The sequence below is a fragment of the Silurus aristotelis genome (genome assembly GCF_946808225.1).
Source record: "Silurus aristotelis genome assembly, chromosome: 8".
Taxonomy (NCBI): Eukaryota; Metazoa; Chordata; class Actinopteri; order Siluriformes; family Siluridae; genus Silurus; species Silurus aristotelis.
Genome location: NC_139581.1, coordinates 18938344 through 18966210, shown reverse-complemented (window position 1 = coordinate 18966210; position 27867 = coordinate 18938344). Strand labels below are relative to the sequence as shown.

The following is a 27867-nucleotide window of genomic DNA, read 5'->3' as shown; positions in this document are numbered from 1 at the left end:
TTAATTTATTACTGGAAGTGGTAATGTTAATGTATAACCATTTACACATGAGAAGTACCTTATACTTTTTTATTTGGATTTTTTTTTTTTTATATATTTCAGATGTTTCATCCCCAGTATGAACTTTTTGAACTCATGAATAATGGAGCATTAGTGTCTGAAAAGTTCTGCCCGGATCCCAAATGATCAAAGTATCTTTTATCAAAAGAATTTGGGAAACTATGTGAGTTTTACTAATGACTGATGCCATTGCAAATTGTCTCAAATCCACATTCACAAAGCCCTTCATGGTTAATGAAGGAAATAGAAATAAAAAGGCAGAGATGTGTAGGTTGTAATCATTCTATGCTTCTGTTTTTGTTTTTTTGGTCACCGCCCCCACTAAATTATTATTATATCTATGTCACAATATAAAGTGATATCTATGTAGCTTGGAATATTAAATAGTTTCCCTTTGGCATAATTTACATCAAATTTGTATTTTTAAGATTAGAATTTTTTGTATTTGTATTTAGGGTAAGTTTTTGTATGTCTTTGAAAGAAAATCTTACCTGTAGCAAGTTTCATAACTATTGTTGTATTTTCTTATTTTATTTTATAGAATAGTATTGTAACGGATAGTGCCAAATATAGTTTGGAAAATTCCATCCATTAGCCCTGGTGCATTACATGACAAAGTCACATGCTTCACTCATTTCAAACACTCGTTTCCTGTTTAACCTCATTAATCTCTCTATTTGAGGATTACTTTTAGTATCTTTTGCTGCAGGTATTTGTCAATAAGTCTATAAGTTTGTCTTTGTTTTGTTTCTTTTATAATGTGCTTTAGTTTTATACCAGCATCTGTTACCAATTCCTGACAATTATTCAAATGCGGTTTAGTTTGCACCAACATTTATTTAAATGGACAAGCTGATGCATGTAAATACATTATCAAGGTTTCTTTCAACAGTGGCTGCATTTATATAAATATACAATTATATACATAGCAAAAAAAATGTATACAACTTCATTAATACTTATTGAAGTCTCAATGACGGTTAAACTGACCACCTTTCTATGTTCTTTGGAATATGAATTCTTTTAAAACAATCCCGGTGAGCTGAAAAAGATGGTCAGTGGTATTTCACTAGCATTCTCATACTGAAATAGAGCATTTCAGTTTACCTCTGGTTTAATCTCGGATATTGGACAGCATGCTACTGAGGACATTATATCAGATAAAGGGGCTGGACAGGTTACAGCCCCTACATAGATAAAGTCTACTGACACACTGAATGGTGTGATTTTCAATTACTGAACCATGAGGGAAGCTGATGGTGGGTTTTACATGCAGTGGGGAGTAAGATATCAAAAAAGGGCCGACCACATTTGGTCATTCCAACCTTAACACTATTATCAGTTTCTCTCCTGCCCCATTTCACACTTCAAACAACTGTCGGCTCTTTGAATTTTCTGAGTTAACAATTGGAAAACAGATGGATGCTGTCCATGGCACAGGACATTGCAGCTGTCTTGCAATTAAGACTTTATTTAAATATTACACATGGAATTTTCTCATTACTCGAAAGTTACTAAGGGTCACATTATAGATGTAATAACTGACACATATGGCAAATCATTATTTAATTCTTAAGTACTAAGTATAGCCTTTTTATAGAACACAGCTGTTCAAGCTGCAATAAATTAGTTGTTAAATCAGTTTAAATAATTATTTGTTGTTCAATTGATTTAGTGCAGTACAAGAATGCCAGGTTGGAGGCATACATTTCAAATCCGCAATTAATGTCTTGTTAGTGGACATTGAACTATTGACTTACAGTGCTCAAATATGACCAAGAATTGTTATTAGAAAAAAATAGGTGAAAAGACAGGACACAGCACGGGGAAGCCATAAATACCCAATACAGATTCTTATATACACATTCATTTTTTACTCTCAAACCAAAAGAGAAATCTTTAAGTGTACGAAAAAATAATTAATTGTTATTCAAACAGCTTGATAAATGAAGGAAACACATTTTGAATATCAAAGTTATACAAACTGAATCTAAAATAAAATATGGATTTTATACACAATTTTGACATGTTCGCTTAGGGTGTACTCAGTTTCGTTGCCAATTATTTAGATAATAATAGCTGTATGTTGAGTTATTTTTAGAGGACAGTAAATCTGTACTGATATACAAACTGCACATTGACTACTCTAAAATATATCCAAGTTTCATTTCTATAGTATTGTCCCTTGAGAAGTTATACTGAAATAGTTGCTGAAATGAAAGGAGTGTACTCACTTTTATTAGATTAAGCTTGTACTTTAGAAGAGGAGTTGTCTCTACTCTAGGCACTTCTCACCATGGTTTTTCTGTTAGCTCTTAGCAAAAACTGCACAGCTAACAACGAATCATATTCCAGACTGCCCATATGAAAGAAATTCACTATTTCACAACTTAAAATTAGATCAGTTTCCCAGTTTCCATATTTAATCAATAAAAAAATCCAAAAATACCTATCAGGTATGCATTTTGCATTTATTGCGCATTAATGGAATAGGCTGTAGCATGCAGTAAAAGGCGCAACACAAGTGCATGAAGTCAGCATGCATTTTATTTGAGTTAATCCAGAAATCATTGTCATATTCTAAAGTGAGGGGTCATAACACAGTTATGTAGAAAAATATACAAGGCAAGTCTATAATCACTACATGGGCATACAGGCAAGAAAGTAAACTAGGAAGTATGCAGACACATTTAAACCACCAGGCCTTAGGCATGTGATAAAACATTATCACAAGATGATAAGACTTTCTAACAAAAACAGATAAACAACAGGGTTTGTATACAACCAGTACAGGGAGAACTGAAAAATAATGGAGTGGAAACAATGAGAAACATATTGATTATTTAAACTTATTAAAATTTATGACGAGAACGTATATATATATTCAGATATTCGCATCACCTCAGCGAAACAGGAAACTCAGAAGCAGCTCTGTTCACTCTGGGAGGCGTGATATGTGTCACATGCCGCAGTGTATGCTGACAAGGAGTGCATGAGATGCGGTGTTTAAAATGCCATATAGTCTAAAAGTGTCAGGAATGCAAAAGTGTCCTTTTAATACTCACTGCTGTAGCAAAGCCAGCACTGCTCTATTTGTGTAATTAACACTTCAAACCTGTAGAAACCTGAAAGATATGAGCGGCTGTTAAAGGAGCTGCAATTAGTACAGGGAAGGTTTTTTTTTCCTTTTAATAGCATGGAAAATAGCTTCATCTTCTGATGCTGGCTGTATCCCAAACAAAAATGTCATACTAAATTTGTCAAGAATGGACACTTCTGTATTTAACCTGTTACTTTCAGGGAAATATGATTTTTCCGTATTTAATACTTGTGTGGAGTTTGGGATTAAGGATTGAAATCACAAGCTGCCATTGAAAATGAATAGCATTGGGCCTGTTTGACAAAAACACTCTTTGGCCCCTTGAACAAGGCCCTTAACTTTCTGTGCTTTACGTGGCTGACCCTGCATCCTGACCCCAGGTTCCAAACATCACTGGGATATGTAAAGAAATAATTTTCTATTCTTTTTTAGAAGATGCTTTGTCAGAAAGGGCTGTGGTGTCTCAGGTATAGTTCACCAAACAGAGCTTTCTTTATGCACTTTTGCTTTCGCCTCGGCGCTCTTCTTCCCTCGGATCACGCCAGGATTCACCCACACACTCTAGGTTCCGGAAACCTTTCCTCAGCGTCTGCCTGAGCCAACTTACAAATCAGACCACCTTTCCTTCCTGAGCTCTCTAGCAGACCGGCACACCTTTCTCTCCAACTGCACCCTAGTACACTCGCTGATCGGTACACCTTCCTCGGAATTGCCTGCACTCAGTCACCATCCAGAGACCCTTTCGTTTGACAACCCTTTCGCTCCCCTCTGCTTAGTGTACCTCTCTCCCCTCAAGGCTGTTGTCTTTCTTCTTTTTATTTGCGTCACCTGACTGAAACAGAGCACACTGATTAGTATCATCCACTCGTTTCGTCCAGCTCCACCCTTCACTCACGAATCGGCGCTCTTTCGCGCACCACACTGATTAATGTACAAAAGGTGTAGTAGGTAATATCGTATATACAGTAATATACAGTTTAACTGTGCAATATTGTTTAGACGATAAAACATGTTTAGAAGATAACATGTTTAATTAATATGATATACAAGAATGTTTGTATGATACAGTATGCACAAAATATGCAGTAGTGCAATGATAAGTTATGGATGGTGCAAAGATGCATAGTGGATGAAGCAGGCAATATAGACAAAAAGAAACAGTGCAGTAGTGTATTTGTTGACATTATTTGATTGGCTGTTCAGTGCAGTATCTTTGAAAATGCCCCTCACTCTTGTAAATGTCCTTCAAGGTGGTTAGCTGAATGCCGATGATTATACCATTGTCACTTGCAAAAGTTACATTTGTCAAAAACAGTTAAATGTGTTAGTTAACTGAATCCCAGCTCTAAATCATGCACCCAGATGAAGTCTAATAATGAAGCTGTGACACATGCACAAATCATCCATTTAGCTCTGAACAATAATTAGAAACCGTTTGCAAAATTGTCTCACTCTGTATGCAACTGTAACCATACAATGTTACCACAGTTACAATTGTTTTTATATAGTGGATGAAAAGTGAAATGACACCTTCCAGCCAATTAGTATCAAATATTACCGACCATAGTGATCTACAAAGGCTATTTCTTCTAATTACCAGCTACATTAATAAGCATTAGTGTCGCCTACAGCTGTAATAATAAAGCAATGAAAAATAAATTCAAATATCCTGACTGTGAAGACACTGTAAAATATATATGTGCACTGTCTTCAAAACGACATTGCAGTAAAGTTGGGATTCAGTTTAATAGCTAAAGGCAATGATATGGGTGTATGTTATTACCTTCCCTGCCCTCTTCTGTCATTCTCTCTTTCTGAACAGTCACATATACAGTACTCCCTTGGTTCCTCGTTTTGTGCAAATGCAATTATCAATGGCTCTTTTGCACTAAATGTGATTTTCATGCTAATTAATATAAGCATAAATTAGTTCATTTGTCTGCTATAAATCACTCTGTAATAACATGTATATTTCAGTATTGGATCTCAGAGTTCCAGTTTTTTTTCTTAAAATTATAAGTAACTATTAGTTAGGTTTTGCTGTTTTTTTCACCCAATTTTTTTAGGTTTTACTGTATCTTTCAGCTTCTCCTATTAGGGGTCGGCACAGCGGATCATCCGCATGTTTGATTTGGCACGTTTTTATGCTGGATGCCCTTCCTAACGCAACCCTCCCCATTTTATCCGGGCTTGGGACCAGCACTAAGAGTGCACTAGCTTGTACAACCCAAATGGCTGGGGTCGGTTCCCTGACCGGGGATCGAACCCAGGCCTCAGCGGTGAGAGCGCCGCATCCTAACCACTAGACCACCAGGGAACCTTAGTTTTACTGTATAGTTGTATTAAAACATTGAGATATAATATTCAGTCAAATTCATTGCTTCTGCTGGATAAAAAATACATACAAGAAATCTCTCAGGTACAAAAGTGTTCTTGCAAACGACTCACAGAAGATCGTTTTGTAACAGCAGAGATGTGATGGTTGTGATTTGCAAGTCAATATGCAAGACTTGTAGTGAAATATTCAAAACCTGATGGAAGTGCATCTGTTGCATCTGGGAATGAAATTATCTCCTCACATTACAGTAGGTTTCTTACTATCACAGAAGTTTTCTTTTTTCTTTCGTTTTTTTTTTTTTTAGTGGATGAAAAGTGAAAGTATTTGCATAGCATTAGCTTGGGTATTAGCATATAACATCTGAGAAGTAAGGTAAAATGCAGTGATCTAGCTAGTAGAAGTAGTAGGAGAACGAATAGAAACTGGTAATATAGATAATTTAGTTGTCATTTTCAAGGTCAGTTTAAAATGCAGGAAGAATACTCTTGGTTTGCTCAACTCTGCTGGATTTTGTCAACGCTACATCGGTGCTGTGAAGGGTGTACAGTGAAGCCACACAGATGCGTAAAACATCACGCAGAGAGTGCACAGGTGCCAGGAGTCGATGCAGTCATGCATAGAGTACAAACAGAAAAGGACCATGGCAGAGCAAAACAAAGCAGGAAAAAAAAACATACTTGCTGAAGGCATGCAGGTGCCACGATCAATGCTCAGAAATAAATGTTGCATTCACATCATGTGGGAGAATCCCGGAACTCCACAATGGCTCAATTTATTCTGAATAAAAGCGTTCACACAGAGATAAAAGTCGAGGTTTTATCTAATGTTAGTTTGTATTCACATTAAGTGGTGTTTTAGTGACACATTAGTATATTATCTAATGGTTGGATGAACTACAGGATTCCTGTAAAAGCATAAAAGTACTTGCTTTTGAATGAAAAAAAAAAAGTACTTATATATTAGAACTATATTTTAATTATTTATTCAGTTAAATGTTCCATTTAATTGCACATCATACCTTAATAATAAGAGAGTTTCTATTGTTACAGGTGCACAGTGAGACTTAATCTGTGAAGACTTTTGTGAGAAATTACTTATGATTATGGTCTTTTATGGTCTTAGTTTTTTGTATGTAATTAGGTAAAAGATTCCCAAAGTGAAAACACTCTGATTAAGTACAGATACTCAACAATACTAGTAAAAATATTGTAAAACTGTCTATTTTGGGGGTGTTTACCTTTAACGTTCACAAACAGTGTTGAGTCAGAGCTGGTCAGTTAATGTCAGTTTATGTTTTGTTAAAACTAAATTTTAAGCCTGTTTCTCTAAAACCATTAAGTGTATTATGTCTAGCTTCACGCCTGGATTCTGAGAGAAACATGGCAAATTCCAACTGTGAATTCTCACATGGAGGACGGTTTTTCCAAGTGTTAAAGAATTTCACACTGTGGGATTTTAGTCATTTGGCACAACTATGATTAACTTAACTGGCTGTACTTTGGATGAACTGTACTTTGGCCAGCTAATATAGCTGATTGTTTACCACAGAAACACTTGCACTATTAGTAATTGGTTCAAAAACCAATTGCTTTTCCTCAAGGTTTTGCTAACATTAACATTAGCACTAATGTCACCTAGCTGTCTATTTCTAGTTAATGAAGAGTTGAATGTAATTTTAGTCCACAGCAACAGCAAGGTAAATATTATTAGAAATAGTTATTAACAACAGTTATAAAGCAAATATAAAGCTTGGTTAATAATTAGGGGGTTATTAGGAAATAGGTTGATGATTGTGCAGAAATTTCAGGATGTTTCTTCGATTTCAGTGCAGTTCACAGTTTTTACTGTAACATTCCTCATAAACAGTGCATGTTGTTAATGTAGCAATAGTAACATCAACCTACAAAGGCAACATCTGAAAGCTAAAGCCCAATAGTGGTAAAAGGGATCAATACCAGACAACAAACCCTAAAATATTGTACCTGTTCAGCAAAGAAATTAGGCAAATTCTTGCTTTATATCCTACATCATAAAATGGCATAATATATCTGGTTTAACTTCAAAACTAACTCCATGCCTGTCATTGACAGTAGTTATATATGTTTCGTGGATATGTCTAAGATATCTAAGATATGTCATTAAGATTTCAGTGTTCGGTGTATCCTTGATTGATAAACTTTCAGCAAATTCAAACTGTTAATTCAGTAAGATTTAAATAAATATTTCATTAAGCTCTCCATGGTGACTCACAGTGCCACAACAAAAGCAGGCACTTTTTTTGCTGCTGACCCAAAATAAACTATTCTAGCTTTTTTCCAACTCTGGTATTATATCAAAGATGTGAGCCACAGTTCTTGGCTTAATGCCCCCCTTTTTTTTCTATGTATTTGTGACCTCTCTATGTCAAGGCAGCAAAAATCATTTTGATGTTTGAGGAGTGAAATTGCCCAGAATATCATCTGTAAAGTTATAAGAACAGAATAGACTGGAATGCTGTTGTATGCTGTAGTATTACAATCTTCCTTCACTAGAACTAAGGGGCACCAACCGGTATACAGTGCCCCTGTTCACATGCAATGTCATTGAACTCATAATTTGCCAAGGTTGGAGTGGAAGAACTTAAATGGCCTACAAACAGCCCTGACCATGACCTCATTAAATCTAAAGGAAAGCCTTTGCAAATTAATCTGAATGGGATGTTCAAAAAGTATATTTGAGTGTGATGGTTAGGTGTCAACAAACTTTTGAGCCCCACAGTGTACGCTAAAGAATTCTGTGCAACATTAGCTCAATGTGTTTGCCCTCTTCACCAACAGAGATGGTGTTCTACAAAGTTCTAGCTTGACGTCTGAGACCATTTTTCTGTTTAATTCCTAGTCTCATGTATCGACGTAAATTCATTTTCAATGCATCAGAGCAAAGTTTCGCCAATTCCATATAAAGTATGGTCACTTGTCTAGTCATTTGATGCCTGTTTCTGTTTTGGTATTTGTCTCCACTGCAGGATTTTCTCTTGAGCTTTCATGCATTGAGTACTGAGCTTTCATGCATATAAATGCTTAATATAGATTTCCTTGTATTAGAGGTGGCAAAAGTACACACATCCTTCACTTAAGTAGAAGTACAGATACTTATGTTTAAAAAATATTCAGGTAAAAGTTGAAGTACTGACTATAATTTTTTAGTTGAAGTTGAAGTAAAGAAGTTTGAGCTCTGACATAAAAAAAAAAAAATAGCCACTACCTGTTTTAGTGTCACGCTGGTAACTAGATGCCACGTCATATTAATATAAGGGCTGTAAATCTATAAAAATATTTAATCACGCTGTTCTAAAGGTACCTTCAATTAATACTTTCAAAGTTTTTAAAACTCTAATCAACATGGGCATGGACAAATATTGATGCTTTATGCAAATGTATGTTTATTATTCATGAAACCAAACTCAACATAGAGCATAAAGACAAAATATTCTTGTAAAGGTTTTAAAGTAATTATGGTGTTTTAAATTATGTAAATTAACAGGACACCAAAAGAAAATATGTATATATTCTTTGTTTGGTTGTTTTTTTTAGGCAAATTTTCACTGAGATTCAGGGTGTTTTATTTGTGTGTCTGTGAAAAGAGGAGACTGAGACGGCAGAAAGCGCCCCCTGTCTGTTTTCTTTACTTTGTAAAAGCACAACGTTTTCTTGTTATTATGAGGTTTGTACAAATAAAAGCAGACCCTTTACATATAAAAATTATGCATTGTTCTTATAAATACAATTAAAAAAAGACAGTCATTTATGTTTGTTTCGGTGTCATGTGGAAAAAATGCCACAAAATGCATTGGTGTGTAGGTCGAACGCAGAGGGAGAATTGTGTGCATTATGGCTGATTTTAGTGCTAATTTGAGATTAGGTGCATTAGTAAAACAAATTTTCACTGATTAAAAATTATTTTTTGGTGTTTATTTATTTATTTTTTATATCTGAGCAAAGAAAAGACATCGTGTATCATGTAAATAAACATGTTGTGCTGAATTTCCCCTTTTTTATATTTATTTATTTATATATATTTTTTTAAATGGTCAAACAGATTTGCTCGCTGCATTAATTGCGTGTTAATAAAACCAGTGCAATTAAAATACATTTGCATTTTGACAGCCTCAATTAATATATTAATACAAAACCAAATTAAAATGTTTTAAATAATAAATATATCCAGGATGCACATCCACCATATAGAATACAAGCAGAGAAAAGATTTTGATGATGATGATGATGATGATGATGATGATGATGATGATGATGATGAGGTGATCAGGAATGTCTCTGTTCTAAGTCATGTTTGCATCGCCGACTCTCTCTGTCTCATCCACGTTAACCCCAGACTTCTTGTTGCCTTCTCACTGCTCATTATTACCCTCATAATCTATTTTACCTCTGTGGTTGTCTGAGAGCCAGAAAATGATACACCAGTGGTAGATTGAACACAATGACAGTAAATAAGTTGATGGTCTGAAATTGAATTGATATTTCACCAAATAGATTAAAATTAAAGTAACAAGACTGTTTTGAAAATGTAAGAAGTAGAACTTACAGATATTTGTGTAAAAATGTAATGAGTAAAAGTAAAAAGTTGTGAAGTAAAGTAAAATGAAATAAAGTACTGATACCAGAAAAAACTACTTGAGTACAGTAACAAAGTATTTGTACTTCGTTTCTTCCCACTTTTGCCTTGTATAAAGATTCATCTACAGAGCTTCAAGGTTACATTTAACTTTAAGGATAAATCAAGTGATTATCCAAACCACCCCCCTGTTTTGAACCCTGAAACAACAAAAAAATATCACACAGATGGATGCGCTTGCTTTTGGGTCTGGTTCTTCTCAAGCTTTCTTTCTAACATTATCTCAGGAAGGTCTTTTTTTTTCACCATCACTGCCTCTGGCTTGCCTTTTAGGGATAAACTCTTTTAAACTCATTTATGAATATAAATTCTATGCCCCAACTATTTATTACTATAAAGCTGCTATGTCAATTTTAATTGTAAAAAGTACTAGAAATAAAATAAAACTGAATTAAACAAGGACAGAGCTTATCTTGGTGATATTTAACATTATTACTTTTTAATTATATTTTATACTTTGCCTTTAATGATTATTATTTTTAGAATATTGGATAACAGATTTATTTTTTTTGTGAATAATTCGTGAATAAAATCTTATTTGAGATGGAGGTAGTTAAATTAATTTAGTTTTATTTGTCATTTGTAATCTAATCTCATAGCATATTATCATAGAGTTTGTGTGTATAACATTTAAATATGGTGTGTGTATAAATATTAATATATATACTGTATATATATATATATTATAGTGTGTGTGTGTGTGTGTGTGTGTGTGTGTGTGTGTGTGTGTGTGTGTGTGTGCGCACTTGACGTGTGAATCCTGTGTGTGTCTTCATAATGGTAAGACCATGTGATTCTTTTGTTTTGACCTTGGGCAGACATTTGGCTTTGACTATGAGAAAAGAAATTGCATTTTTGATACCCCACAAAAGTAGAAGCGAAGTGTGCGTGTGTGTGCGTGTGTGCGTGTGTGTGTGTGTGCATGTGTGTGCAGTGGGAGGTGATGTGTGCCTGCATCATGGTAGCATTCTGGCCCAGCTCCTAGTATGCTCTGACTGATCTCTAGGTGACAGGCTGTGTCAGGAGGCTCATTGCCAAACTGTCAGTACCTCACCTGTCCTGCCCCTCCTCTCTCTCTCCCCTTGTCTTCAGTCAAGCTGTCAGAGATCGGGGCCAGTTCCTGTCCCCAAGGACCTGTCATGTCCGGCCATGAAACTTGTTATTTCTGTGTTGCATCTTTGCGGAAGAAAAAAAAAATTGAAAACCAGTTGCTGTGTTTGTACCCTTAAGTTTCTATAGCTTTATTGCACAACTGTTTCCAGCTCTGAGCAAGCCTACAAACTATTCTAATATTGTTCATTTTTTCAAGTTTGTCTCACATTTATCTAGAATGCATTTAGATTGGATCCGTGTGGTGCACTGAAGTGACTTGTCAAATATCTCTGATTATAAACTGCTACTCATCAGCAAGGCGAATTGCAGAATCCTAAAACAGTGATGGCTGTCCTGGAGTGATACGGAGCGACTGTGACACCTTTAAACAAAAAGCCAAGGAGGATCTGTTCATTTTTTATCTTCCTGACTCGCTCCCTCTGTCTCTCTGCATCTCTCCTGCAGGTCTGCACTAAAAAACACTGTCTCCTGAAGTCACTGCAGTACATTACTCTTCTCCACTGCTGCCTTATCCATCTCTCTTCTGCCTGCTTTCATCCTCTACTATGTGTGCTGGCTGAGTCTGAGTTTCACACCTCTCCTGACTTTGTTTTGGTAATCATAGGGCGAGAGTATTCCTTTGATCACAGCTTCTCAAGGCTTGCTCAGTGCCTACTGCATCTAAGACAAGGCATTTGTTGGTGTGTCTCTAAAGACCCTAGACTCCCGCTGCGCTCCCCAGCCCTGTGCTCTCTTTTTCTAATCTGGATGTCTCTGTATGATGTGTTCCTGGGATTCAGTATTCAATATATGACGAATTAGATATTATCATTATATCTAAAATTCAACATTGATTATCTCATTACAGTGGCAGCTGTCAAGGAGTGGGATATATGAGGCAGCAAAATGAACAGACAGTTCTTAAATTTGATCTGCTGCAAGCAGGAAAAATGGGCATAATCTAAACCACTTCTGAAAAAGAAATTGACTATGGCTATGTCCACACTATTATAATTTTTCATTTTGAAACACTTTTTTTTTTTCTCTGTTTTGGCCTTCTATCAACACTGAGACGACGTTTTTTTACGCTTTACAAAGCGTATAAATTTGAAAACGCAGTTTTCTTGTCGCAGTGTGGACTGTGCAAATGGGAGGCTTTTAAAAAGGATGACACATCCTTATAAAATGCCATTGCCATTCATTGCCATGAGGTTTCAAAGAGCCGAAAAGTAAATAAATGCAAGGCGGAAATGACACAGGTCAAACAATTGAAAATGAAAGTGTGGGCATGGAGCATTTTCAGACGAAAACCCCGTTTTCAAATGTATCCAGATTAGTGTATAGGTAGCCTATGACTGACTAGGACAGAACACTGGCTGACTTTGATAGAAAGGTGCTAGAACACAAAAGCATGCTTTGTATGGGGCTGTGTAGCTGCAGACCAGTCAGAGTCCATGCTGACCCCTGTACAACGAGAAAAACAACTACAGTTACATTTACATCATTTGGCAGATGCCCTTTTCCAAAGCGACTTACAATTATCTCATTCATACAATTGAGCAGTTGCTGGTTATGGGCCTTGCACGAGGACTCAGCAGTGGCAGTTTAATGGTGATGGGATTTGAATTCATGACCTTCTGATCAGAAGTCCAACATCTTAACCACTGAGCTACCCTTCAACTACAAAGGGTACATGAACTTCAGGAAAGGACTTTAAAGAAATGGAAACTGGTCGGATGAATAACGTTTTCTTGTGGCTAACTAAGAAGGAGATGGCACCAGGAAAGCCTGTCAATGCCAGTGTATTTCCTGGGCAATGTTCTGCTGGGAAACTTTGCATTTTGGAATTCATATGGATGTTGATTTAACATGTTGCACCTACCTAAACATTGTGGCAAACCAAGTACACCACCTCATGGCCAGTAGTGGTTGTTTTCACAATGGAAAAATTGTTTAGAAATGGTTTAAGGAATATGAAAAAGAGTGTTAAATGAGTTCATGTGGCCTCTAAATTCCCCAATTTCAGTTTGATCGAGTAGAGGTCCCATCTTCAACTTACAGTAACTTAAATGTAATCTTGGTGAAGGATACCACAGCTCCCCTTCAGAGGGAGTGTGTAGTCAATGCCTTTATGGATTAGAGATATGCAAGACCTACACAATATTAAACAAGAGGTTTTAAAGTTATGGCAGATAAGAATTTGTTGTGAGAATAATAGTGAGAGTCCAGATAAAAGGACACCACTGTTAAACCTTATTATATATATATATATAGCTGACAATATGTTGGTAATTTTAAATCTCAGTAGAGTTTCACCCATAGATTGCATGGCACAATACATCAATATTTATATTTTATCCAACAAACTACAACAAAATGATTAGCGTATTCAATGTTTTCGCCCAAATGGTGCACTTTAAGGTGCAATCTCGTTGTCCTTGTTTATGCAGCTACATGAGATTCCACTTAAGGGAAAGAGTGTTCATGTCAAAGAGTGCAATGAAGAGGACTGAGCAGGAGTTTCTTACTCAAAACCTCCTGTAGCTGTAGCAATGAGTTCAATTTGCCAAGAGGTTATGATCAAAAAGCTGAAAAACAGCTAAAAATATTATATATATATATATATATATATATATATATATATATATATATATATATATATATATATATATATATATATATATATAAAACAAACAGTAAAAAATTTAAGTGTGTGATACGATGTGATTTTATATAAAGCTGCTGTGGGCAATCAGCAGATTTCACCATGCGATATCATGTAAAGTGTTTTGGTGACAGTCCTGATGAACTGTATGTCTCCAAATGGAAAATAAGTTTTTCTGTAGTCATCACATTACCACCAATTATTTCTGATTATTTCCTGTTTTGCCTTTGTAGAAACGCATTCACATAAGCATGTGAGTGAGTAATGACACTGAGTATTTGCTGTATATTGAGATCTTTTGTAAGTGCCAGGCTGAACACAACAGGCAACATATGGGAATGTGATGAACTTTCACAGCCATAAATACTTGCTTGTATACCCTTACTCACACACCCTTAATCACTCACAGGTCTGCAATGCCAAAATTAAAATTTGGAGAAGGTCTCACTATTTAGCAAAGGCCTCGATGTCTACTAGAGGCAGGGCCTTTGAATTTGGGAATTAGGAAGTAAACCATATGGCATCTTCTTGACATCTGGAAATGTTAGCCTGCTATGTACAATACTTATAATAATAACTCTTGTTTGCTGTCTTCCTTAGGAGTTCTCTATGCTGCAACTTGATGATGTAGCTGATCAACGAGTGAGCATCATCGGGTTCTCAGTCTTCAACAGAACACACCCCTTCTTCCAAGATTTCCTTCTCAGCCTCAACCGCTCATGGCAGGAGAACTGTGATCATGCCCCTTTTGCTGGCACACCGGTATTAGTTACACAAATGTTCTTAAACAGTTTGATTTGGATTTGACTATTTTCAGTTGTTTATGTAGATTATTTAAAGATTTTTAATCTGAATAGAATAAAAAATGATGTGAAAAATAGACATAGTTCTATGACAGTGTCCACTAGGAACAGAAGAGCACATTTTCTTTCAAAACTAGTAGAGCATTCTTGTTTTCCATATTCCTACTTGCAATGTCAGCACCTATGTACATTTCGATGAGTTTTTGCAGTCCCACTTTCAAACTGTCAATCGGTTCTCATTGTGCAGAAAATGCTGCCATGTAGACTTTAGGGGTAGAACTAAAAAAAAAGACACCGTTCAAAAAACTGTAAAACATTTTTGACTGCATATGTTGACAGTTTAAATGTTTAGCACATTGTAAAAAAAAAACGTTGGATTGTATTTAACCAGTATACACTAGAGCATGGTGTTTTTGTCTACTAATAATTTAAAAGTGTTTGATTTGCATTTCCACAGTGACCTGCTTATATGAAATCACAGGTCAAGTCTGATGGGTTTACAGGCATTGAGGGCCCTCCAGTTAATAGATAAAATAGTGTCTATGTTTAGCACTATCACTGGTACACTGCTGGCGCAGTCTGTTTTTCCTTACGGTGGAAGTAATAGAAAGGCATATAGCAGAGGATTTTTCCAATTATGGGCCTAAACATTCTTGGCCTGAATGTTTGTCTATGTCCTGTCTGTGAAACACACTAAACAGTAAATTCAGTAAAAACAGATTATGCCTGCACTTCCTTTGAGATTGAATCGGCTCAAAATGCTCTTAAGTCTGGTGTTTACCTGTCTACTCCCAGAAAAATTTTATTATTAGGGTTCTTTTCTTTTTGGTGGTTAATGTAAAACACCACCCTTGTCTGCACTAGTATATGTGATTAACATCTTAGAAATGCTAAAGGACTAGCCACACATATTTCAAGGACGTTAACATGCTAAAATCAACACTTGTATTTTTCACCTTTGCTAGACCAATGCCTCAGGGTATGCATACTATACTACTAAAGAATGGAGCGCACACAAATACATTACAGTACAGTGATATTCTATTTCCATATATATCAGTGTGTATGGTTTAGAGTCAGACTTGAAACAGCATCCTGATAGCAGATAGGGTCTGGCTAAAGGGGCTGTGGCTTGTAACCCTGATTTTCTGGTATGCTTTCACTATGGTAGCAACTCATTGCCTTTGTGAAATGGTTTACATACTGGTTATACCAGACTGATATGAAAGGTCTGAGTAGGGCTAATGTGTGGGCAGTCCACCATCAAGAAGGCTCACGTGTCTGGCAAGTTAAACCTATACCACAGAATTTCTACTTTTAAAAACAATGAACTGTTTTTGTAGAAGAGTATTAGTGAGACAGCATTGTTTTCTGTATACCTTGTCTGCACTTTCTGAATACCAACTTGTGAGAACAGTGTACTCATGAAGGCAACTGGATAATTACAAATAAAATAGACTGAATTAAATGATCAGACTGACAATTTCCACATCACTGATGGCGGACAAGAGTGCCTAAAGGTAGCCTGCTGCTTTAAAATGTCCAATTTGGTTTTCTTGGATTAAAAAGTGACTAGTGTTTAGTCCAGTGTTTCCTTGGCACTATAGACATTGCAGGCACTAGCAACAGCACAGTGTGTTTGTGCCTAACTCCTGACAATCAGCAATTTGAGCTAGCCAGCTTGCCTGTAGCTGTACAGTAGTGTATGGATAATTCTACTCTTATGGACAATATCTAATTAAGGGTCAAAAGAAAATGTGCCCAGCGATATAGAAACAACTCAATTATGCCATTGTGCCATAAAGTGTATGAATTATAATGTCAGCTACTTATTTATTTGGCTACATGCCATGCTGATATATACAGATCTTCATTATTCAGTTCCACCAGTAAAACCATCTGCATCTATACTCAAGGCATTCATCTCAACCTCATATCCCTGCTTTAATTCTCTGGTGAGTGTGCACAAGGGTGCTTTATTGCACTGTATAGATTGTGGGCTAGCCCAGTCACTTACCTGAGTGACTATACCTTGAGTTATTGTTATTTAATATCAGCTTGCAGCACATTGGCCTCGGCTGAACCACATTCATGCATTTTACTGTGATTATCAGACTATCCAGTGGTGGGCTATGAATGTCGAGAGTAGACCTTAAGAGATGTGAAGATGCAGCCACTAAAAATGCATCAGGATCTGTCTCTGTATTTGACGTGGCTGTAGGCTTCCACTGAGCTCTGCACTTCATTGTACTATTACGTTACCTCTAACAGCTCTTGCAATTGGCCCATGCAGTCACTCACATATCCGCTTTCATGAAACTAATAAGGCAAGTTTTCTTGCCATTTCTGTTCCTGCTGCCACAACACCATGAAGGATATTACATGTTTTTTGCCAGATGGCTTTGCGGCTCTCCTTGCTGTGGCAGCGCAGCGCTAGAGGTGATGAATACCCAGCAGTATATCTACAGCCTGAAAGGTGCGCGTATCGCATCGCTATTATGCTGCAGTTAGGACAAGCTTTTGTAAATGGCTGTCACAGATGTTCAGGACCCAAACAATTTGGACATTGATTGTGTCCATTGTCTAGCTTTATCAAGTCTTGGCAGAACTAACAACTCGCTATCCTGCGCAGGAATACACCATTTATATGTCTATGGATTTCTTAAAATGATAAGGTAGCTGTTCCTACACTCCTCTACAACGGATCAATTGTCTTGTTCGGCATAACAGCAAGCTGTGACTGAATGAGCATCATCAGTGATGGAACACATTCTAACAAATAAAAAAAAAAGAATTTATTATAACAATATTAAATATCACAGTAAAATAGTTCCTTAATTCCGAAACAAGACAAGACCGGGAAGGCAAATGAGCGTAGTGAGGGTGTTTTATAGGTTAACTACATAAGATCATGGCACGAGTTGACTACTTTTGCCATTGGAGCTCATCAAGGAAAGGATCAAACAGTAATGTTCTTCTAGTTCCGAATGGAAGTGCCCCGAGGAGCTTGAACAAAATGAGTTAGAGCTGTCTGTATGGCTGTTAGCAGACCTCTGGATAACCCTAAAACTAAGGCACAAAGCTTTTATAATTTATCATACACAGATGCTCCTACATCCAGATAAACAGGAACTTCTGTGTTCTTTGTTCCCTCTCCTCTCATTTTGTGCTTAATCATGCAAAGATTATAAGATGCTAAAATATTAAAGCTAATCCTTGTTTCATGTTCTGATTTTACACAAGCAGTAACATTTTGGGAGTTTTATTATACAATATTTCTGTAGCATTTTACTTATAATCAATGTTTAGAAAGATTACACTATATAGACAAAAGTATTGGGACACCTGACTAATCGTCATTGTGTCATTGCGTCATTGTCTTTGGATTCGGTAGCATTATATTTTCCCTACAATTGAGCTAGAAGCCCCAAACCTGTTGCAGCATGACAATGCTCCAGTGCACACATTGAGCTCCATGAAGATATGGTTTAAATCGGTTGAAGAGAAAAATGTTTCGTGGTCTGCTATATAGAGCTCTGATTTCAACCCTATTGAACACCTATATTCTACATCAGTTCCTGATTTTACCAACCACATTCTGATATCTAGTTAAAACATCTTTCTAAAAGTTTGGAAGCAAATGGGTACTAAATGTCGACTGGGATGTTTAAAAGCACATACGAATCTTATGGTAAGAGGTATAGTATAGTGTCCACAAACTTCAGTGCATATAGAATACTTGACACCTTTGTAAGCATTTCAGGAGGACAGTAACCCTTAGAATAATATAAACATTTTGTTCAAATTTTGAAGTCTTGATTTACTTATAATCTAGAATATCATGACTTTGACAGTATCAGCTCTCTTTGTCGCTCAATTATGTTTTTTAGAATTGAGAAATAAAATACAAAATAATATGTTGTAACTGGTTAAAATGAACAATAGATGCCTATCGTTTTATTGTTATTTTGTGTACATAGGTTTATTACATTTGTCATCTGCGGGTATCCTTTCTTTCTTATGAGCAATTAATTTACAATAAAGTAATGTGCTACCGTAAATTTTAAACGTAGTAGTTTTACAGATGGACAGTGAAGAGAGCATGCTTAACCCAACAGGGACTCTTGCAATGTGTCAGGTACACTGGTCTTGAAAGTGCAGACTGTTTATAATGCACAGCAGTGAGCGTGTGTTCTAATGTCCTTGCTATAGTGGATATGCAAGAATACAGTTAAGCCTTGGATTTCAGCACTTTCTTTTATTAGCGTGAGGTTAGACAGGTGGGTCGGAGCAAAACTTAACCAAACGACCTGTATCTCACCATAGTGTGCTACTTCCTTCCTTAACAGCATGGGCTAGACTTAGAAAGTCACCCCATGTTTACCAGAGCACTTACACACAGGAGTAGTCGTTTTTCCATTTGCTTTTCCTAGCGGTTCAAAAATAGCATGGAAAAACATGTTGGAGTCTACTCAGGCAGCCAGATAATCCAAAACCTTACCCACACGGCTTCCTAACCTGAGCCACTACTTAGTCATGTGCTACAAAGTGCACTCTCTTCATTCAAGCATCACTGAGCCAGTAGTATTGAGAGGGGAGCAACAATTCTACAGTCTGCACAGTATACAGTAGAGCGTTTCATAGAGTGTTGCCAAGTTATGGATTTATACACTGCCAAGACCGGATTTTATTTTAACCACTGTTTATTGTTTGGCTAATGCATTCTATACCAAAATCGAAAGAATTAATGTGACATCCGTATGGAGAAATGACGTTTACAGAGCTTGGCAGAAGCTTGGCAACACCTAGTCGTTAATTGTTTTTGAGAGACGCCTACATGTTCCTTTTGTTTATATGCAACAAACTAGGTCATTTAACGGAATGAGGATTTACTTTAACTGAAAATATATATAAATGTACAGATGTTACACTTTTGATAGCATAAATAACAGCTTTACACACTCTTGACATCCGGACAGTTTCTCTAAGCATTCAGCTGAAATACATTGCCTTGCCTTACCATATATGGTCTTCACTATTCTGAGATTTATAATGGAAAAGAAAATGCTTATGTCGCAAAACCAATAAAAAATTAAGTGTTTCTAAACTTTTGACAGAAACTTTATATAGGTTTTGGGCATCTTTCGGCACACTGGTTGATTTTACTACCCCAACTTTTGAAAAATAGCATTTTATCTCTATAAATGTGATTTCTACAGAAATTTTAAACAAGGTTAATTAGACCATAGAAACACTTTAGCACAGTTTTAGGAAAGATTGTCCAAAATACATTATATTTTTTGGCTGTTTTCCTGCAGACCACACGTGCACACATCCACACAAGCCAGCTAGAATCAGATTTAACTACCTGCACTGTACTGCTTGTTTTTGTGTCCCAGCTCTCATCTGCACTGCTGTTTGATGCCGTCCACACAGTAGTTGCGGCTGTGCAGGAGCTGAACCGCAGCCAAAATGTGGGGGCAACTCAGCTTTCTTGCAAATCCTCAAAGATTTGGGAGCACGGCACCAGTCTGATGAACTACTTGAGAATGGTAAGATGCACAGCACTGCATCGGTTCCTCTACTTAAGATGGGCATACACACACACTTCTTATCATCAATGTAGCACATTCATTAGAAGTGAAGTTCATCCTTAAATTCTGACAAGCACTGTATGTCATGCTGCAATGATCCATGTTTAAATATCAAAATGTGTAGGTGTGCCCTTTTTATTCTTAAATTACTATCCATTTTGTAACTGCTTGAGAAATTATAAGATTTCCTTCCCACGCATTTCTGAAACATAAATAGTAAAACCATTAGCAATGTTATCTATTCAATAACATTAATATTAAAAACGTGTTTAAAACACACAATAAACTCCATATTCTTTCATTGTGTTCTAATCAGTTAATCCTAGTGCTTTTGAGTCACAGCATATCTACAGGACAAGTTGTTATTTTTCCTGGCAGTACACTAAAGGCATTTGGGTATGAGATCATATATTCATTTAAGAGGATAGATCTGATTTTTAGCTTTCATTTCCTATGTAAGTACATGAACTGCAAATAATGTTCAAATAAAAATTGACAGATAGCCATTTATTTACCTCCCCAGTTACAAAAAAGTTTGGACACTGCGTAAAATATAAATAAAAACAGAATGGTATGATTTGCAAATTTCAAACCTTTCTTTTTAGCTTGTCAATGGTTACCTCATCGGCCACCATTGTCCTTAAACTTGTTGGTACTTTTCATTTGAATAACAAAAAAGGGTGCCAATTCCCATCCATCTTCATCTGGTAAACAGACTAATGCTAGGGGGCTCCCAAATTTGCACACATTTATCACTTACTTTGGATATACTGATTATAATTAATTACTTTCTTTGGATATAATGATTAATACAAAATTAAATAAAAGTAATAACAATAAAAATAAAATGAACCACAATACAAAATATACCATACGTTCACGTTTGCTGTAGTAAAGCTAAAAACAGGGACATTCACTTTGCTAATTCTTGTACAAGGTCAAATATTAATAGTAATGAAAAAGTTGGATGTAAATATTTAGCACCTTGACACTAAATGGAACACTACTGACGCTTCTATCTTTAAAAAGCTGTTCATGATAAAACACTAAAAGAAATCAAAAGGGAAAGCTATCTAATCCTACATTACTTTGTATATATTTGTTTCATTCTTGCTAATGTATCTTGCTAATGATCAATGATTTGTTGTAAAGATTATTGAAAGCTGCATATTTTGCCACTTTAGACATGGTCCATTTTTTACCATTAGTATAGGGTTGTCTTTATAAATCTTTAACGTGTCACCTTATATAGTTATATTCAACAATATTTACCACACTTATAGTGATCAGATATTGTGTCTTCCTCTCCTGGATAGGTAGAATTGGAAGGTCTAACAGGTCATATTGAGTTCAACAGCAGGGGCCAGAGGTCCAACTATGCCCTGCGCATCATGCAGAACAGCAGGGATGGCCTAAGGCAGGTAAAGTAGTTCTCCCTGTTAGCTCTTTCTCAGCTGCAGCTAAACACCATTGCGCTTTTGTTTTCGCTCTCGTAGCAGGAATTCAGCATGCTTCATCACTCCCAGATGCCGCGTTGAGCAGCCATACGGCACTGCCGGGAGCCGTATTGACCTGCTTCACTTTTGTTTACTGACTAAAAACATCTCTTTTACTTCCCAATATCAGCGTGTGTCTAACAGGTTGGCTGGTTACGAGGAGTGTTTGACCTGCAGAGACAGTGGAGTTGAACACACCCATATCATTCTCTCTAATTATCTTGACAGTGGGGAATTAGCTCTCCAAGGGTAGTTAAAAAAAATTTTTTTTGTCGACATCAACAATAATGGTGCCATGCCGTTGACCCTGAGACAACAGCTGAAAGCAAATCAGGGTACGTTCTGGGTTTGCTATGAAAGGGTCAGTGTAATGAGCTGGATGAGGTCAGTAAATTTGTATTTTCTTTTTTTCGTAGAGGAAAAGAAATTGGGTTTAGAAGGGATAGAATCCTAATGGTTGCCACTTGCCCTCATTATTATAACAGAACTTGATGCACAATGTCAGAAAGAGTGTTTAGGTGCTTTGCATACTGCGCTTTTTGAAATGGTGTGGTGTATTGCGTAGCTTCGCCCCTGGCTGTGTCTGACTTTGCCATTTAAGCAAACATTGTTGATGGGAATATCTGTTATGCTTGGTGACTTGTCTTGTCTTCTATGACAAGCAAACATGGTCTTCAGCTGTCACAGAAGTTTCCGCTTGAGTGACAGTCCAGAGCCGAACCAAAAGTGACCGATCCTTAACAGACCCAAAGATACACACAAACCTCCAGGCAATTAAATATATTTAACTTTTATTACATTTGTTCTTCCACACACATATAAACACATGACATCTATGTTAAGAACTTTGTTCAGGGTTGATTGATAGCTAGCAAAGAGAAAAGGGCATTTACGCAGTATTTTAGACAGGCAGACAAATCGGGCTGGCAGTGCAAATCAGAGTTTCTTTTATTAGACTCGTTTTGACATCTCTGTGTTGCATGTTGCACATTTTATATCTAACGGCTGGATTTTGGAGTCCGGGTCCAGTCCTGCAGGATTATAGAGTTAATCTGAAAGTCAGGTTACCATAACACATGCAGACATTTGTCTTCAGGTCATTGTAGCATGCATTGCTATTCAGAAAACAAAATGGAACTGCTTTGTTTCTCTGGTCTCATCGAGTGTTTGAATGCACTTACGATTCCTGATAGATTATGTTCTCATTTAATGAATGGCATTTTGGAAAGGGCAATGTCACCTTAAACAATTATCTTCATTGCAGACAGACTGTGAGGGTGAGGGAACGAATAAAGCGAAGCATATAAGCTAATGTTGCATGATTGCAGGCACAGTCATTATGAACAGTCTGCAATTAGTGATAATGACCACTCAGTGCCAGATGTACTGAGCTGTTTGCACCAGTTTTCATACATAATTAAGCTGCATTACGTAAGAAAAACCATGCATGCTATATACAAAACTGCCACGCAAGTCTAAATGCAGAGCTTATGTGGAAACTGGGAAAGTGCAGTTCTGTCCCTCAAGTGTCTGCATTTGATAGTGAGATGTGGGAATGTTGAAGTGGAATGTTTCTGGACCACCAGTGCAGGTTGTATTTAATTTTATGAATTATTTTCATTCATTAATATATTCATTCATCTTCAGTAATCACTTTATTCTGGTCTAGATCTGGAGCCATTCCGTGGAATAATATACAAACAGCAGAAACACACTTGGAATTCAAAAGCAGTTTATTACTTTTGTTCTTCAGTCTACAGGGAACCATGCATAGACACACACATTTACATACTCATTTACACCTATGTGCAATTTGGACAAGTCAATCTACATATTACTATGCTTTTGGGAAGTTGGAGGAAACCTGTGAACCTAGAGGAAACACACACAGATGCAGGAAGAACATTGAGACTCACAAATTAAAAGAAACGATGTGTCAGGTTGCAACACCTTAGACTGTTCAACCACTTGTTAAAATTCTTGTAAAAATTATTTGTCTAAATGTATAATTACACTAAATGTTTTTAGGAATTTTATGATTTTTCTTTTTGTTAAATATGTTACTGTTTCTATGCTGAGAGCCTTTCTGCAGATCTGGCAACCCTAGTCATTACAAATACAATATACGTATTTACGAAAGTACTGGGACACCTGACTTTTACAGCAATATATGGTTCTTTCCTCAGACTGTTCCCACAGTGTTGAAGGCACACGATTGTAAAGGATGTCTCTGAATGTTGGAAGCATTCTATTTTCCTCTCACTTGATTTAGCAGACCCAAACCTGTTCCAGTATGACAATGTCTTTTTGCACAATGTGAGCTTCATGAAGATATGCTTTGCATCGGTTGTTGTGGAAGATCTTGAGTTGGGATGCACAAGGACTCTTCCTTAGCCAGTCCTATCCAGCCAAACTCACTAACCAACATGGAAAGAGTACAGAAATCCTCAACAGATATGTAAACATCTGCCAGTTAGGTTTTTATTTTAACGGTATGATTTTATAGAAGATGGGATCCTGAGGAAAAGGCATATGGCAAGCACTCTGGGAACATAAGGTTTTTGCGAGACAAAAACCGAACTTTTTGACTATTGAAGAGGTCCTTGAAGAAAACCTGCTCCACAGTGCACAATGCCAGACTGTAGGTTCAACAAAGTGTGCACCTTTTTTAAATGATAATGACTGAATATGAATTTAAGACAATGCTGGAGTGAGACTGTATATCCTTGAGTAGCAAAGGCAAAGCCCAAACTTGGACCACTTGAAGTATGTGTGAAGGGACATAAAAATTGCAGTTCACAGATGCTCTACCTCCAATCTGATTGATCTTTAGAGGATCTCCCAGGAAGAAACTGAAAGCAAATCAAGAAACTGATTAAATGTGCACAGCTTGTTAGACATGACACTTTCTAAGATGTAATTGCTGCTAAAGGTGTAGCTTACTGAAATAAGAGTCATAATATCTAAATGAGAGGTTACAGTTTCTGACTCCTAATAAAATTGGGTTATAAATATCTTCTGAACTTGTATGTATACCTGGCCCTGAGAGTGTGTGTATTTGTTTATGTACCTCTGTTTACTGTGCATGCACATACAAATACATGTGCACAATTCAGCTCTCTGTGTACCTGGAATAGCATGTATTATTGTCAGCTAAAGGGTCATTGAGCTTTGGTGGCTGTTTTTTGCGAAGTTTCACATGATTTCTCCGTGTCTCTTCTAAGATCTCTGGTATGCTCCAACCTCCCAAAAACATGATATCCAAGTAGTCTTGAATGTCCACTTTGGACCACCTGTGGATTGTGACATTCCAGCAACTCATTCAGAATCTATTACAGATTCATTCCCAGTGTTTCCAGTATAGTCTCTGTATCCACTGAATTAATGAAAAAATGAATTAATGAAGCGATTGTACAAAATAATATTTTTTATTAACATTGTGCAGCCATTACAAAAATTGGTATTTGGCTGCCTTGGCAACAGAACTCTGACCAACCTCGCTACACAAACATATACACATGGCTTCACACATCCTCTGAAAAAGCCCACTCCAACTTTGTCAAACAGAATATTAATGCAAGTCACCTCAGATGTCTGAACGCCAGCTCACTCAGTGGCAGATGCAGTTTCCCTTGTTTGTGAAAGCATGTTTATGTGATGTTTCAAAGAACTGGGCAACTGATGCAACATTCAGAGGTTTCTAGCTACAAAGTTTGTTATTGCAAGTCATTATCTGTAGTGACAGATGATTTCCAATTATTAGTCATTTAATCTTAAGGTGTGCAAATATATCCCAGTGGTGTTAATTAATTATGTTCTCCACTTTTTTTAAGGGCTTTGCATTTCTAGTGTGGGTGTTGTACACTGATATCTAACTTCATCTTCATGCTAATTTATGAATATTACTGTATGAAAATCACCTAAATAAAACCTGGATCGCTTTTACAAGACCTAATTAGCGACAAACCTTGGCACATCACAAATGGATTTTAATAAGAAAAGCATTGCTTTAGAGTGCATAATGTTTTATTTTTTCTTGAGTTACTGATCAGAGGTCAATTTCGAAAGGGTTATTTCAACATTTGCCAGAAGGAGCCTGCTTTACAGCCTGTTTAATGTGGTCTGGTTCATCTTATTAAATAGAGCCTTACTTCCTGCATAAAAAGACACACATCCTGAACAATGAGGTATTAACCTCATGTCTTTCCCAAGGATTACTGAATTGGTCAGAATTCTTATGTAAATATTCATGCTAGAAAATGATTACAGACATTTTTCATTTTATTGATGAGTTGATTTAAAGCCATTTTTGGGGTTCTTTTCTTTACAGGGGCCACATTAAAAGTAAATATCTCCAGAAAAGCTCTCAGTACAGTATAAATATTAGGCTCATTATTAAAATGTCTAACAATATTCTGCCTATTTATTAGAGCCTTTATTTTATAAGCCGGAGTTAACAGGTACAAAATAACCTGTTATTTGTAATTATTTGTATATGCTTATATTTAATCAGCTCTTGAGATTTGGATTAAAATAATGTTGAATGTAGTGATGTTGAATTCTTGAATCTGATTGGTCAGAACGCACAATTTGATTTTATAGGACAGCACAGAATGTCCAGCATGTTCATACAGTAAAAATGTTTAGTTTTTTTTAAGCAAAGAAAAATATATAATAATTTATGTGGTGATGTTTTCTGGTAGTCAGCAACTGTGAAAGGAGTTTTAAGTGCATAGATGGCAAATGTACACACGTCCTTTACTCAAGTAGAAGTACAGATACACATGTTTTAAAGGGATCTGGTAAAAGTTGAAGTACTGACCTCACTTTTTTCACTCAAGTTAAAGTAAAGAAGTACGAGAAGAAAATGGTACATGTACTTAAGTAAATTAGCCATTACTACTACCTGTTTTAGTGCCAAGCTGGTAACTGGACCTTACATAATATTATAATATCAATACAAAAGTTTTTTACATTTTATTACCTAATGAATGTATCCAGGTTGAACAAGCACCATATAGAACACAAGCGGAGAAAATATGATGATGATGATCAGGTGATAAAGTAAAGTGATTAACTAAAGTAATGAGCCTGGTTTGAAAATGTAAGAAGTAGAAAGTACAGATATTTGAAAGTAAAAAGTAAAATCCAAAAAATAAATAGTGTAAAGTATTGATACCTGAAAAATCCAGTAACAAAGCATTAGTGCTTCATTACTTCCCATCTCTGTTTAAGTGTTTGCGTCACAAAGTCAGTAAGCTTACGGACAGAATGGTTTGTGCTTTTTGGCTTTTCAGTAACAATTCAAGCTGTGTTTTTATGCCTTAAATTTAGAGAGAGATAAAAAGACAGACTGGTGAGGAAAGACTCTATAGCTGCTATAACATAACACGTGATAGCAAGAATTACCAGAAATTAACTCCTCCTCCTGTTTTCTTTACATTTGATGTAACTACTGATGGTAAGAAGCATGTTTCCATCAATATTAGAACACTTTTAGCCCATGCTGTTATATAAAAGTAATTTGTATATTCAGGTGATGTTTATTAATTATGTTTTTGGCATAAACAGTAGGTAAAAACTTACAAGATGGAGACAATTTGAATGACTATTATAATCTCCACTGGTCATGGGGTGGGGTATATAGGCAACTCATTCTCAAAGTTAGTAGGTTGGAATCAGGAAAAATGGGCAAGCAAATGGGTCTTCCCAAATGGCACTAAAAATGTGTTTTTCTACACTGCAAAATTGTTCAGGCATGGTTTAAGGATTGTCAAATATTCAATGCTTCGATAGGAGGAGCCTGATTCGACCACCAATCTCACAGTCAAATCCTAGCAGGGTTGTTATGAAACGAGGATCATGCCATTTTGGTTATATGGTGGAGTTTAATGTCTGATTTTACATAGAACTACTGTTTTTCTCCCACTACATTATACACAGCCTATTGTGATAATGTTGTAAATAAAAATGTGAAGAAAAATAGGTTTTTAATAAATATTTTAAACAGGTGTTAACAGATCCAACCTTTGTAAAGTTTCACTTTCC

General features: G+C 36.3%; 1 protein-coding gene across 3 annotated transcripts in view; it reads left to right on the top strand.

Annotated features, from left to right (window-relative positions):
* grik4 (glutamate receptor, ionotropic, kainate 4) overlaps positions 1-27867 on the top strand; it is a 454114-nt gene that overhangs the window by 339868 nt on the left and 86379 nt on the right. For all 3 annotated transcript variants that reach the window (XM_083549394.1, XM_083549392.1, XM_083549393.1), the window contains 3 exons: positions 14527-14688; positions 20129-20281; positions 21640-21744. In XM_083549394.1, coding sequence (XP_083405520.1) covers positions 14527-14688; positions 20129-20281; positions 21640-21744 — 420 coding nt within the window. The remainder of the gene's footprint in view (positions 1-14526; positions 14689-20128; positions 20282-21639; positions 21745-27867) is intronic.